We start from the raw sequence: 15,067 nt of genomic DNA on the forward strand, positions 1-15,067 counted from the left end.
TTAAATATTTTTTTTCGTACATACGAAATTATTTAAAGACAAAATCCAGTTTGGGCTTCTTACAAATATTAAGATGACCAGAAACACATTGAATATACAGACACTGATAATCTAAACAAGAAAATATATTTAATATCTAAGTATAATCGTAGAAATATTTTATTAGTAGGAAACATCTTACAATGCAGCAAACTCAGGAATGTCCCTTTAATAAATAATTAACTTAGGTCATTATATTGTGGACATTGAAATATTTACAAGTATGATATTCATCTTCAGTTTTACCTGAACAACATACTGTACAATGCCATATACTTTGTTTTTTTCCCCAATATTTCTGTAACAGTCAAATGCTAATTTTAACTTATGGTACGTGCACATATGGACAGCAGTTGAAAATTAATAGTGCTTTATATATTGTGCATGACGCACGTTATAACAGTTTCACACGTTGCAGTGACATGTCTGTCACGCCAGTTAAAAAAGACACTGAGTCACATATTCATACACCATTTGAATAATTGATTAATGGCTGACTGGAATTATAGTTGAGGATAAAATTTACAAAAAAAACCCCATATTAAGCTTCAATTAAAGAGATTATTGCTTTTGTATGTTTTGGTATCGTTGATGTCCTATTTTAGGAATAAAAATAATATGTTATGCTCAACAAAGCCTCGTATAATATAATTTTTGTTCCTTATGTATGCTATTGATGATACAGAAACATACTCTGATAACAATGTCTATTTATTCATACCAGATATGCATGTTTGCTATATATGTAGTCTTTAAAAGTTAATAGACTTTCAAGATTATTAATTTTCTTGTCTATTTTCGATAGCTTAAATATTTAGAGAATGGTGAAAGTAAAAGTCCATATTCATGTAATAGTTTTCTTAGCTATTTCAGACAGAGTAAATACATAGAAAATGGTGACAGTAAAAGTCTAATAGTCTTCTTGATTATTTCAGACAGTTTAAATATTTTAGAGAATGGTGGCAGTAAAAGTCTAATAGTTTTCTTCGCTATTTCAGACAGTTTAAATATTTAGAGAAAAGTGGCAGTAAAAGTCCAATAGTTTTCTTCGCTATTTCAGACAGTGTAAATATTTAGAGAATGGTGGCAGTAAAAGTCTAATAGTTTCTTTGCTATTTCAGACAGTGTAAATATTTAGAGAACGGTGGCAGTAAAAGTCTAATAGTTTTCTTCGCTATTTCAGACAGTTTAAATATTTAGAGAATGGTGGCAGTAAAAGTCCAATAGTTTTCTTCGCTATTTCAGACAGTGTAAATATTTAGAGAATGGTGGCAGTAAAAGTCTAATAGTTTTCTTCGCTATTTCAGACAGTTTAAATATTTGGAGAACGGTGGCAGTAAAAGTCCGTACAGTGTGTCATCGATCACCAAGTGTGACCCGTACTCCCAGTCCCAGGCCGAGAAGAAGCGGCGAGTTCACCGGTGTGATTTTGACGGCTGTATGAAGGTTTACACGAAGAGTTCGCATCTTAAAGCTCACCGGAGAACACACACAGGTTAGTGATACACTCACTGTTAATTGTTGGATGGGATGTAGCTTCATTAAGTGGCGTTTTCATTATGCGATTAGTCGCAAAGACTTGTCACATGCTTTTTGTCTGCTCTACAAAAATCGAAGCATATAAGACTAAAGTCGTTTCGATTTAGGTGTTTTCACAGTAGAATTTGATTGCATATGACAAATAGGTGCGACTAATAAAAAAGAAAGAAATGTTTTATTTAACGACACACTCAACACATTTTATTTTTGGTTGTATGGCGTTGGACATATGGTTAAGGACCACACAGATTTTGAGAGAGGAAACCCGCTGTTGCCGCTTCATGGACTACTCTTTTCAATTAGCAGCATGTGATCTTTTATATGCACCATCTCACAGAGAGGGTAGTACATACCACAGCCTCTGATACACCAGTTGTTGTGCACTGGCTGGAATGAGAAATAGCCCAATGGGCCCACCTATGGGGATCGATCCCACACCGACCATGCATCGAGCGAGCACCTTTCCAGATAGCATCAGTATGTTAATTAGCGCAATGTTAGTTGATTTTGGTTAGAATTCATTTCAACTTATTTTCGTGCTTATATCCAATTAAGGTTCAAGCATGCTGTCTTGGGCACACCTCAGCTATCTGGGCTGTCCGTCCAGGACAGTGGGTTAATTGTTAGTTGGTTAGTGGTTAGTGAGAGAAAAGAGAGTGTAGTGGCCTTACACCTACCCATTGAGCCCTTAAGAACTTGCTCTGGGTTGGAGCTGGTACCAGGCTGCGAGACCTGTACCTACCAGCCTGTAGTTTGATGGCTTAACCACTGATCCACTGAGGCCGGTTTCTTTCTCTCTTATTTTTTTTTTTTTGGGGGGGGTGGGGGTGGGGTGGAATGGTTAACATCGCAATACACTGTCATACCAATTCAGGGTTCGAGGGGTTGAACCCATCCCCTGCTTGATGCAAAGTTAATTTAAAAAAAATATTTTTCTGCAGAAGCGTAACTGCTGGTAGTCGTCACGAGTGACTACCGGTAGCTGCCTGTGAGCCAGTGTAGACAATGATAAAACTCACCATTGGTCCTTCACCAATCCAGTGGCAGGTTTGTTGAACCGTATGTAGGTGTGTTAAAGTTGGCCTCTTTTAACTGACTTCAACAGCTTGGCTATGAAAATATCCTAAGTGTTGATGTCAGTGACCGTAAAATGAAGTTCCAGCCTTATTGGAATATATCGGTGTTTCTACCAGAAAGAAATTTTTGGGTATGCATGGCGCTATGGAATTGAATGCAACCACAGTCAACAGGGGGGGATGTGGGGGTGGGGCCTTCCCCAGAAAAAAAAAATGGGTTAAGCTAGTTTAGGGTTAGGGTTAAAGGGATATTCCTGAGTTTGCTGCAATTTTTAAGATGTTATCGACTAACAGAGACTTTTTAACAATTGTAATTATATATCAAATATATTTTTCTGCATTAAATATTAGTGGCTGTATATTAAACATGTTTCTGATCTTTCTAATTTTTTTAATAGGTTAAATTTCATTTTATTTCCTAAAATATGTTTTTTTCTTACGTACAAAATTATTTGAAGACAAAATCCAGTTTGGGCTTCTTACAAATATTAAGACTACCAGAAAAACATTGAATATACAGATACTGATATTCTAAACAAAAAATTATATTTAATATGGAAGTTTAATCATAGAAATATTTTATTAGTCGGAAACATCTTACAATGCAGCTAATTCAGGAATGTCCCTTTAAGAAAATCATACAGTATTGATAAGAGTAATTAATTTTGTCAATAAGTTAACTTAAGAAATAAAATATGCAAAAAAATATGGGTATATATATGGCGCCATATCCATTTTACCCTCTGGCAAAAACCCTGTGTATGTAACGTACATTGCCAGTCTATAAGATATAACTGGGAAGTCTGTACATACCTATATTAGCTCCGGAACTTACTTTTATGCCCAAATTCCTCAATCAAACTTGCACACCTTTTCTCTTTTGGCATAATACTTGCTCCATTAAAAATTCCATAGCACCATTACAGGTGGTCCTTCCTCTCTCCTCCCCCCCCCCCCCCCCCCCCCCCCCCCCCTCCCCCTTCCTGTCCTGGACGGAGGAGCCGGCCAAGGCCAGCTCTTGTGCCCAGGACAGCTGTGCACTATAACAGCTTGCTCTGAATGTACACGTAAAGCCCTATGACATGACATGACATGACATGACATGACATGACATGACATGACATGACATCTGTACATACAGAAACAGGAAAACCTGTGATCTTACTGTGTCAAGTCACAATGGATATTTTGTAATTGTTAATGTGTGGGGTTTGTTTCAGGTGAGAATGTACATGTATGTTTGTAACTGAAAAGGCTGTACATATCCTCCTACTAGATGAAAATACATGCATCAGTAAAATTAGAACTATCTGTTATTTTTATGTGTTGGGTGCCAATTTTAATTTGCTAATTATTTGTAGCATTTAAAAAAAATGTTTTTTATCCCAGTGCCCTCTTTTCTTTTTCTCCTTTGAATTCCATTTTCATTTCTGACCGATCTGGCGACTCCTCCTATCTTTCAACTTCTTTCGCTGTCCACCTCCACATCCACATCCCAATCCTAGTCTTTCCAACCGTGACAGGTGCTGGTCTCTTGTGGCTATCTGTGCCACACACCTGTCATTCCCCATCAGCTTTTAGCTGTGGGCTTAGTCTGACCACTTCGGGAATGTTCAGTAGTTACTTCTAGCATTGTTAAGAGGCACTTGTAACCACCTACTATGCACCCCTACTACCGGCGGTCTATACGTCAGTCTTGGACAGGTTGTATTATGGTCCAAAATGTATGTAAAACTCGTTTCCAAGGCCTATCTTTCTTTTCCATACATAGAGAACCATCAAACCTTGTATTCAAATACAACTTAAAATGGTGGTGTACAGTGTGTACCATAACTAGGTCGCTGTGACCTACTTTTCATGCATTATTGTACCATATCTTCCTTATCAATTCATATTATAACATATAATTTGATACTTCTCCATTAAACTCATTGTTTTTCAGGTTAAAAGCCCTATGTATATAACTAGAGGAACTGTACATATCCTGTAATTAGTTGAAAATACAACGGGAAAATGTGTCATTTTATAAATGTTTTTCAGGTTAAAAGCCCTATGTATATAACTAGGAACTGTACATAAACATTAATTAGTATTTTCAAGGGAAAAATCTAATTTTATAAAATTTAAAGTTTTTCAGTTTAAAAGCCCTATGTATATAACTAGGAACTGTACATAAACACTAATTAGTATTTTCAAGGGGAAAATCTGTAATTTTATGAAATTAATGTTTTTTAGGTGAAAAACCCTATGTATGCAACTGGGAAGGCTGCACATGGCGGTTTGCGCGGTCCGACGAGTTGACACGACACTACAGAAAACACACGGGTGACAAGCCATTCAAGTGTCACGTGTGTGACAGAGCATTCTCCCGATCCGACCACCTGTCACTCCACATGAAGAGACACTGAAGGTTTGTAAGTCACCATGGCAACAAAGGAACATTTTGTTCAACATTGGTTTCATAAGTTTCCGAGATTCCTACACGATTATAAAAATGTTAAAACTGTCGCTAATCAAAAATTGTGAAACCAAAATGTTTGATGGCAATATCTGTCTGAACTTCACCTCATTTTCACATTCCACAGGAAATATATAACATGTACAGCTAGCAGAATGGATTGTAATTTGCATCATTAGTTGGACGTGTATGTCTGTATGTTTAAAGGGACATTCCTGAGTTTGCTACAATTTTTAAGATGTTATCGATTAACAGAGACTTTTTGATGACTGTAATTACATATAAAATATAGGTTTCTGCATAAAATATTAGTGGCTGTATATTAAACGTGTTTCTGATCGCTCTAATATTTGTACTAGGTTAAATTTCAGTTTATTTCCTAAAAAAGATTTTTTCGTACGTACGAAATTATTTGAAGACAAATCCAGTTTGAGCTTCTTACAAATATTAAGACGACCAGAAACACATTGAATATACAGACACTGATATTCTAAACAAGAAAATGTATTTAATATGTAAGTTTAATCGTAGAAATATCTTATTGGTCAGAAACATCTTACAATGCAGCAAACTCGGGAATGTCCCTTTAAGTAAAATCTGGAAGTGTGGCTCTTGGAGCACTGTGCAATAAGTTCGTTGTTAAATTAGGTTTATATTATTTTATTCATCAAACTGATGATCGATTACAGAATTGCATTTCATACTTTCATACCAGACATTAGATAGGGCTATTCTTGGTCTGACCTTCCTGGGGGTGCAATTAAAAAAATTAAAAAATAAAAATCAATGAAATCACGATGAAAGCAAAATATGTTCATCCCTGACTAGATGAAAAAGGACCATTTAAAGTGAAAGGGCAATTTTTAAAAGAATTGCCATGGGTGAAATGGCCCACTGATGGCAATTTTGAGCCTGCCTATGGCAATTTTGAGCCTGCCTATGGCAATTTTATTAAAAGTGACATTTGCAGCAAATAAATATGACTGAAAGGTTATTTTGCTATATGTAGACCTATTTCAAAAGTATTGGCAGATAATGTACATATTTTGCCATTGTTGAGGAGCTTTATCGATGGCACAAAAGTGCTGTCGGAGTTGCTCTGTACCTACGGCAATTTATATCTTAACGACGGCAATTGCTGTCAGTGCCATTGTTAGGTTCGATCCCTGCCCTTACTCCACTCCACTAGGTACAGTCTTGGTAGGTAGAAATGACATAACAGAACAAAAGAAATAATTGTCTGTAACATATTTTGTGTTGATAGTCTCTGTATTTGTCTTTCTTGCAGGTGAAGCAGGGTAAAATGCATTACGGTCATGCTTACGTGTAAAGTTGACCAAGTCACTGTGGTTAATGAGTCGGGAACTGTGAACAGCGGACTCTGTCGTTACGACGTGGCTGTTCCAAGGTGCTCACTAAACACTGTCTCCTCATGATCATCGTTCACCTAGTGGTTGTCTCCCCTGTTGCAATGTGTGTCAGCTGTTCTCCCATTAGAACATGTGTCAACTGTCCTCCCATTAAAACTTGTCAACAGTTCCATTAGAACATGTCAACAGTTTGATTAGAACATGTCAACAGTTTGATTAGAACATGTCAACTGTTCTCCCAGTAAAACGTGTCAACAGTTCCATTAGAACATGTCAACAGTTTGATTAGAACATGTCAACTGTTCTCCCAGTAAAACGTGTCAACAGTTCCATTAGAACATGTCAACAGTTCCATTAGAACATGTCAACAGTTCCATTAGAACATGTCAACAGTTCCATTAGAACATGTCAACAGTTCCATTAGAACATGTCAACAGTTTGATTAGAACATGTCAACTGTTCTCCCATTAAAACGTGTCAACAGTACCATTAAAACATGTGTCAACTGTTCTCCCATTAAAACGTGTCAACAGTTCCACTAGAACATGTGTCAACTGTTCTCCCATTAAAACATGTCAACAGTTCCATTAGAACATGTGTCAACTGTTCTCCCATTAAAACATGTCAACAGTTCCATTAGAACGTGTGTCAACAGTTCCATTAGAACATGTGTCAACTGTCTCCCATTAAAACATGTCAACAGTTCTATTAGAACATGTGTCAACAGTTCCATTAGAACATGTGTCAACTGTTCTCCCATTAAAAACATGAGTCAGCTGTTCTGTTAGAAAATGTGTCAACTGTTCTCCAGTTAGAGCATGTGTCAACTGTTCTATAAGAATGGGTGTCAGTTGTTCTGTTCACCTGTTTTTCTGTTAGAACATGTGTCAACTGCTCTCCTGTTGGAATGAGTCAACTGTTCTGTTAGAACACATGTCAACTGCTCTAATGTTGGAACGAGTCAACTGCTTTAATGTTGGAACGAGTCAACTGTTCTGTCAGAACATGTGTCAACTGCTCTAATGTTGGAACGAGTCAACTGCTCTAATGTTGGAACGAGTCAACTGCTCTCCTGTTGGAATGAGTCAACTGTTCTTCTGTTAGAACATGTGTCGACCTCACTGTACTGCCTGTGCAAGAACTTGTGTGACGTGGACAATGTGTTGACAACCACAACAACAACAACAACGCTGTGACTGCAGTCTTTCAAGCTACAATCAAGCACTACCTGTAGCTATATGTATTTATAGCTACTGTTTTCATGACTACTTAATGAAAATAGATGTCCGTTTTGGACAGATAGGTTATGTATATGTTTTTATATCTACAAGAAAGGAACGTTTTGAGTTTCACTTCTGTTTTGTTTTATGAAAAAGAAAAACATTCAGGAGGTGAAAACCAAATTTTGTTTGTGACATTAATATATTATCAGAGAAGTAGAAATATATCTGTGGTTGTGAGTTTTGTTTAAGTAGTATAACCCTGGAAAAAGTTTGAAAACAGCTATCTTGTTTTAAGGTTAGCAACTTGTGTTTTAGTACTGGATATGCTGGAAGGATATGAAGAGTTTAGGCGCAAAACACGATATATCCATTTTTCATTTTCAGTAAAAATTACTTTTTTAATGGGCATATATCGCATTTTGATGAAAAAAAAGGGATTTACTCAATACAATTTCATAAGGATCAATCACGTTTTGCAGCAAATCAGCAGGCCTACGATTAGCCCTTACTGACATACAATAATGGCTTTAACTAAAAACTAGAAAGAAAATGGTTTATATCGCGTTTTGCACCTGAACTCTTCATATACTAGTAGTTGCAAATTCATGTTTTACTAATGTGTTGTCAGGGATTCCCTTTCAAAGAAAAAGTATCCTAGTTCTGTATGTTTCATTTGCAGATAACCTGGGTTTGTTTTGTTTTGCGTTTCAAAGTAAAAATATCCTAATTTTGTCTGTTTGATTCTTAAATAACCTGGTTTTTCATCTCAAAGTAACAATATGCTAGTGTTTTCTGTTAGATTCTCAAAAACCCTGCCTTTACTGGTATTCTCAAATAACAGAATCTAGCTTTTTCTTCAGGTAAAATTAAGATTTCAGGTAACAACTAGGGCTTGTCATCTCGAAGTAAAACTACTCTAGTTTTGTCTATACAGACCCAAGTTTTTTTTCTGAATCATTCTCAGATAATGGGCCTATTATCTAGAAGTAAAGAGATCCTAGTATTGTCTGTAAGTACCCTGGTTTTGGCTGTCTGACTGTCAGATAACTGGGCTCTTGATTTCCCAGTAAAAGTATCCTTGTTCCTGTAACTATCCTAGTTCGTTCTGTCTGTTATTTTTGGATAACTGTATTTTATTTTCATCTTGAGGTTAGAAAGAAAAAACAAATCTTAAACATTCTGTCTGATTAGCATATAGCTAGGCTTTTGATCTCAAGGGAAAATGTACAAATCTAAATAAATAACTAATAATTAGATTTGTTTTAATGTTTAAAATGTTAGTTTGTTTGAAAATACACTGTACTACTTTTCCAGGAAATGATATAATATGTTTTAAAGCGAGAAACATAAAATGCTGACATTTTGCCTCTTCCATGACATGTGACGTTATGATGCTTGTTTTAACGGTTTATCCAAGTTAATCTTGCCTTGTTTATTTATTTGTTTTTATTTTGTTTTACTACTGCTGACTGTTAGTGTGTTTGTGTCCTTGTTGAGTTTTTTTTTTACAATAGTATGATTGTATTGGTTTTTCCCACAGTGTTTATTGAACAGTCTTCCACCTGAAACATACAAGTGAAACTGTTGATATTACAAACAGCTGATTATTTTAATAAGTCGGGCTTGCTGAATTGATAAACATATTGAATCATGTGTTTTCCACTATTTATTATGGCTACAAAATTATTGATTGATAGTAGTTATCATAATGATTACTTTTAGGGAATTTTTGTTTTGGGCATTTGAGTGAAGCTAATTTTATTGAATTTGTCTACTGTTACCTTTAACAATAAAGGCATCATCATAGAAATGTTCATATACTGAACAGCATTGTAAATGAACTAGAAAATATTTTTCCATCTGATTTTAATTTTTAATATCTAAAACATTAAAAAAAAATCATAACGTCAGCATCTTAATATAACATTAGAGTAGTGAAATCTGTTTTTTTTATCCTGTTTAAGAAATACAAACAAAAAACATTAGTACATTAATTTCAAAATACCCCAAGTTGTACAACTGGTGTATTTTCAATGCTGTTCGGTATATTGAGTTTACTTAGGATTTCATAAATTAAAATAAGTACATCCAAATTTATTTTTGTTATTATTATTATTATTATTATTATTTTACAATCTTTTTTTTAAATTTGCCATGCCCCAGACATTCTACCATTACTGTTGGCATCACAGTTGAACTTGGTATACAATTTTTTTTTTTTAATTTTTTTTAAAAGAGTTCCCCTTACATATATGATCATTGGTAAAACAATTCAATGTGATGCACATACATGTAGTTTTGTTATCAAAGTAAGGGAATTGTTTCATTTGTTCAAATTTTAGTGAATTAGAATAAAAAGCATAACACTTCATCCACTAAATATTGAGATACAAAGTATAACACTTTATTCATTTAATATTCATTACAGAAGTGTAACACTTTATTAAATATTGAGATACAAAAGTGTAACACTTTATTAAATATTCAGGTACAGAGTGTAACAGGTCATTCACCAAATACCCAGTAACAGTTTTAACACTTCATTCATTAATGTTCTGATACAAAGTATAACAGTTGAATTCACTAAATATTAAAATACAAATCACAATGAATTACATGTCATTTTGCTAAACACACAGGAGGGGGACATAAAGTTTAGGAATGTCTCCCTCCAGTTTTTTTTTTTTTTTTTTTTTCTTTCTCGATGTTGTAGATTTATTATTTTAAACAGTAAAATTGTGTAAAGGTTAACTGCTACTGTTATATTTGCTGCAACATTTTAGAAACTTTATATAATATTATGGAAATTTTCATTTTTTGTAATTATTTATCAGTACAACAGAACACTGCGCACAAATGTAACAACATTATTGTATGGGTGTTTGAAAAAATAGTTATTTCACTAATGTAATAAAATGAAATATTTCACATGTTTAGATAGATATATGATTTATTTTACTGTACAGTTAGATCTTCCAGAGGACAACCGTCTTCCAGAGTTCATTGAAATACTGCTTTAGAATTATTATTATTTAAAAAATAAATAAGGTTACACTTCATTTCTGCTAGTTTTATTTATTAATTCCTCAGGTGTGTAATTGTTAAAAGAAAGTGTGTACTTAATAATTATTTATTTATTGCAAAAAATTTGTAAAGTCAGTGCAAAGGAAGCTATTATTTAATGTAAGACTAGTATTGGGTGTAAGAGTAATTTTGTCTGTTGTTTTCTTAATATTTGTTTTGGGCTGTATTTACCTGTTTAATACATATACAGAACCTCACATACGTTGTTTTGGGCTGTATTTACCTGTTTAATACATATACAGAACCTCACATACGTTGTTTTGGGCTGTATTTACCTGTTTAATACATATACAGAACCTCACATACGTTGTTTTGGGCTGTATTTACCTGTTTAATACATATACAGAACCTCACATACGTTGTTTTGGGCTGTATTTACCTGTTTAATACATATACAGAATCTCACATACGTTGTTTTGGGCTGTATTTACCTGTTTAATACATATACAGAACCTCACATACGTTGTTTTGGGCTGTATTTACCTGTTTAATACATATACAGAACCTCACATACGTTGTTTTGGGCTGTATTTACCTGTTTAATACATATACAGAACCTCACATACGTTGTTTTGGGCTGTATTTACCTGTTTAATACATATACAGAACCTCACATACGTTGTTTTGGGCTGTATTTACCTGTTTAATACATATACAGAACCTCACATACGTTGTTTTGGGCTGTATTTACCTGTTTAATACATATACAGAACCTCACATACGTTGTTTTCGCTTCCTATTTATTACACGAGTTTATTTTGCACAAGAATATATATACCATGAGAACGCGAAACGGTCAAGTGGTATGTTTTTGCGCAAATAATATTTATTACATACCTTATTTTACTTTTTGCAAATCGAATTTTAATTTAATGTCATAAATACACTTTCTTGAATCTATCATCAATCCTCCTGTTATGGATTTACTTAACGTTAAGAATTATACTCTGCGGAAATCTTGTGTAATGTTTCAAATACAATGTGACGTAATTTGTAAATCATACATGACGTCGGTAACAAAACGGCGCTAACTCCAATAAAGATTATAAAAAGGGATTTCCCCATTTACAAGTTCCGGTCCAGATCGCACATATGTGTGATACAAGATAAATTTATCACACGGTTTGAAAATGTCTTTATCACTAAGTAAGATTAAAAAGGTATATAATAAAGTGTATTATGAGAAAGACTGAAAGAAAAATTCCATTCAAACATAAAGTGGTGATTATTATATTTTTAGTTTAAGATATTGTACATAACACTTTGTGTATAGTAATATAGTAAAAGAACAACCTGTGTGGTATTAAAGTACTAATATTTGGATAGCGTAGTTCTCTTGTGGCAGTTTTAATGTGGATATACAGATGTAGAAATATTCAGTGTTTTAGGAAAATAGCAAGGGCTTAACAGAAATAAGAAATGAAAAGTTAAACTTTTAAAATTTCTTTCTTCTACCATTTGTTTTACGTTTTCTGTTTTGTTGTGATTTGCTAGTCTGAAACAGGTTTAAAAAAAAAAAAAAATCAAAATATTTTAAAGAATTATATTTTTAAACTTGTAATTCTTCCTGTCACAGTAGACTGTATGGCTGTTTAAAATCAGTGTTTATAATTGTGTGAACAGGACAAATCTATAACTGCAAGGTGTATGTTTTATTCTTTCCACTGTACTTTGCAATGTGTTGGATTAAACACAGTCTGCGGCATGTGGGAAAGTCCCGTGATACCTGCCGAGTTCTCGCTGCAGTTTTAGCGCAGTCTGTGTAAATCGTTTGATAGTTGAGATATACTTTTGTAGATTCACTGTCACCTTCCAGGGTTTGGTCGTATGTAAATTTGTCAAGGACTTTCCTGCTGGGCGTGTGTTTGACTGGCGTTTTCCTCGGCCATCGCCAAATGTAGCCGCGCCTAAATTAAATCTAGTGCGATGGGCTTCGATCATTGTTCACCCGGTGATGGTAGGTAAAGTAAGCACTTTTTTTTTTACACCTGCCCATCAGGGTCAACGAGTAATTATGCCAAGCAAGGTTGCATCTCTGTGTGTTTTGAGATTTGTGAGCAAACTTACGAGATGGCTTCTGAAACCCATTTGGGTTGTCAGGGTGATGGTTAAAATCAACAGCAGCAGACCAACAAGGTGGTGGTAGGAGTGGTGAGGGGGTTGATATGCTTGGTTTGCGAATTAAGAGGGAAAAAAAAAAATTAGGATGTGAACAATATTTGACAACTCGTGTAACACTGATTCGTGAGGCGGTTTGTGTTTGCTGCTGCAGCCCACCAAGCCTCTCCATCTTTACACCACCATTCAGACGACGGCTAAATAAGTCAATATTGGCTTTGTGGTGAGGATGTTTGAGTCTATGACAAGTTGCCTCCCTTGGGGCAACTCCCATGCTTGGAGAGTTTACACAAATCTCAGCAATGTTTCGCTGGTTTGCAAACACATAACAGAATGTCAATTCAGTCGTCATTGTCGTCGTCGTTGTCTTCTTCTGTATCTTTATTTTGCCGTGAATGATGCTCGGAATATTGCCTCTTATAGCAGTTGTTTGAATGTGTGTTTATACTTCTTTCAGCTGTTAACAAGTAAAGAGACCAAATTAGATTGGAACTTGTGTCAATAGGTGCGCCTATATTAACTGTCAACTGGCATCACTACAGTAATTTAATATTATCAGCTTCCTCTTGGTAAACACTTGGCAGTAATATGAAAGAAATTATATTTAAAAGGCTTCACTAGTTTATATCTGGACTTGCCTCAATCAAATATTTATCATAATCTGTCGATACATCTTTTAAGTATATTCATCTCTTAATTTCTAACATTACTTTACTAGTTGTTAGAATATTTTTTTTTACACAGAATTTTTACGAGTTTATGCAGCATCAACTTCAGGTAACCCAGGGCGGAATGTAGCCCAGTGGTAAAGCACTCGCTCGATGCACGTTTGGTCTGGGATCGATCCCCGTCGGTGGGCCCATTGGGCTATTTCTCGTTCCACGACTGGTATATCAAAGGCTGTGGTATGTAGGCTACTACCCTGTCTGTGGGATGGTGCATATAAAAGAACCCTTGCTGCTAATTGAAAAGGGTAGTTCATGAAGTGGCGACAGCAGGTTTCCTCTTTCAATATCTGTGTGGTCCTTAACCATATGTCTGACACCATATAACCGTAAATAAAATGTGTTGAGTGTGTTGTTGAATAAAACATTTCTTTCTTTGTTTTCTTCAGGTAACCCGTATAATTCTTGCATATCCCATCATGATCATGACATTGTAAACAATGCCCTGAACTTAATGCAGAAACAAAAATGGGGTTAAACAGAATGAGACTTGCATGAGCAACAGGTTTTAATTTTAATTTAACAACACCACTTGAGCACATTGATTTATTAAAGATCGGCTATTGGATGTCAAAACAGGTGAATGGAATGATTGTTCTCACAATTGTCAGAGACCAGATTTAAAAAATATATATTATTGGGACTTATCAAGAGGTACATGTGTATGTTGTTTTCCAGAGAAATCATCTGCATGCCTATGATGGTGATGTCTGAAGTTTGAAAATAACTTCTTCTTTTCTTTTTCTTTTTTTACCTAAATCCACTTGTATTTGTACTTCAATGATAATACTGGAAAAATTGTCTTCACATTTTATTCTTCTTCTTAAAATATTACTTTAATATTTAACTTGAATCGTCACACAAACATATTGAACTTATATTTCATTAAGTCTTTATCTTTCACCATTCTGATAAACTGGGTATTTTTTTTTTACCTAAAGTGTTATTTCCAAATTCCATATGATTGTAACTATACTAACCCATGATTTATGTACATATATAATCTAACAACACACTCGCCACCCCAACCCATCTTAAACTGAAAGTATAGCATTTGTGTAAATATACATGTATGACCTTTGACCTGTGATCTCCTGTGTTTTAACTTATTTGTGTTTGCTGTATAGCTAGACGGAACTCATCATGCAGTCTCTTGCCTTCCTTCGATCGATGTTGAGAGCCTACCTGTTAGTGAATATTGTACAAACTGTAAATAGGTATCTCTCTCTCTGTGTGTACAGAACTCGGTGTTTTCGAACACGTATTTAACTTAACTGTACATACGTCTTGTATTTTATTATTGGCAGGTCTCGATCCAAATGATTTTTTTATTTTTTTTTGTAATATAACGTGAAGAATAAAGTGTTTATTATTGTGATACTCTTGTTGAAATGTTACAAGATAGCTTACTCCGGTTGATAGAATAATTTCTCTT

At 34.7% G+C, this 15,067-nt stretch overlaps 1 protein-coding gene across 4 annotated transcripts in view; it reads left to right on the top strand.

The window, feature by feature from the left end:
• Nucleotides 1–8,165, top strand: part of LOC121375299 (Krueppel-like factor 4) — a 65,313-nt gene extending 57,148 nt beyond the window's left edge. For all 4 annotated transcript variants that reach the window (XM_041502679.1, XM_041502682.1, XM_041502681.1 and 1 more), the window contains 3 exons: nucleotides 1,347–1,534; nucleotides 4,890–5,064; nucleotides 6,401–8,165. In XM_041502679.1, the coding sequence (XP_041358613.1) occupies nucleotides 1,347–1,534; nucleotides 4,890–5,062 (361 nt within the window). In that variant the 3' untranslated portion in view covers nucleotides 5,063–5,064; nucleotides 6,401–8,165. The remainder of the gene's footprint in view (nucleotides 1–1,346; nucleotides 1,535–4,889; nucleotides 5,065–6,400) is intronic.
• Nucleotides 8,166–15,067: the final 6,902 nt, after the last annotated feature.

Source organism: Gigantopelta aegis, chromosome 6, assembly GCF_016097555.1.
Source record: "Gigantopelta aegis isolate Gae_Host chromosome 6, Gae_host_genome, whole genome shotgun sequence".
Classification (NCBI taxonomy): domain Eukaryota; kingdom Metazoa; phylum Mollusca; class Gastropoda; order Neomphalida; family Peltospiridae; genus Gigantopelta; species Gigantopelta aegis.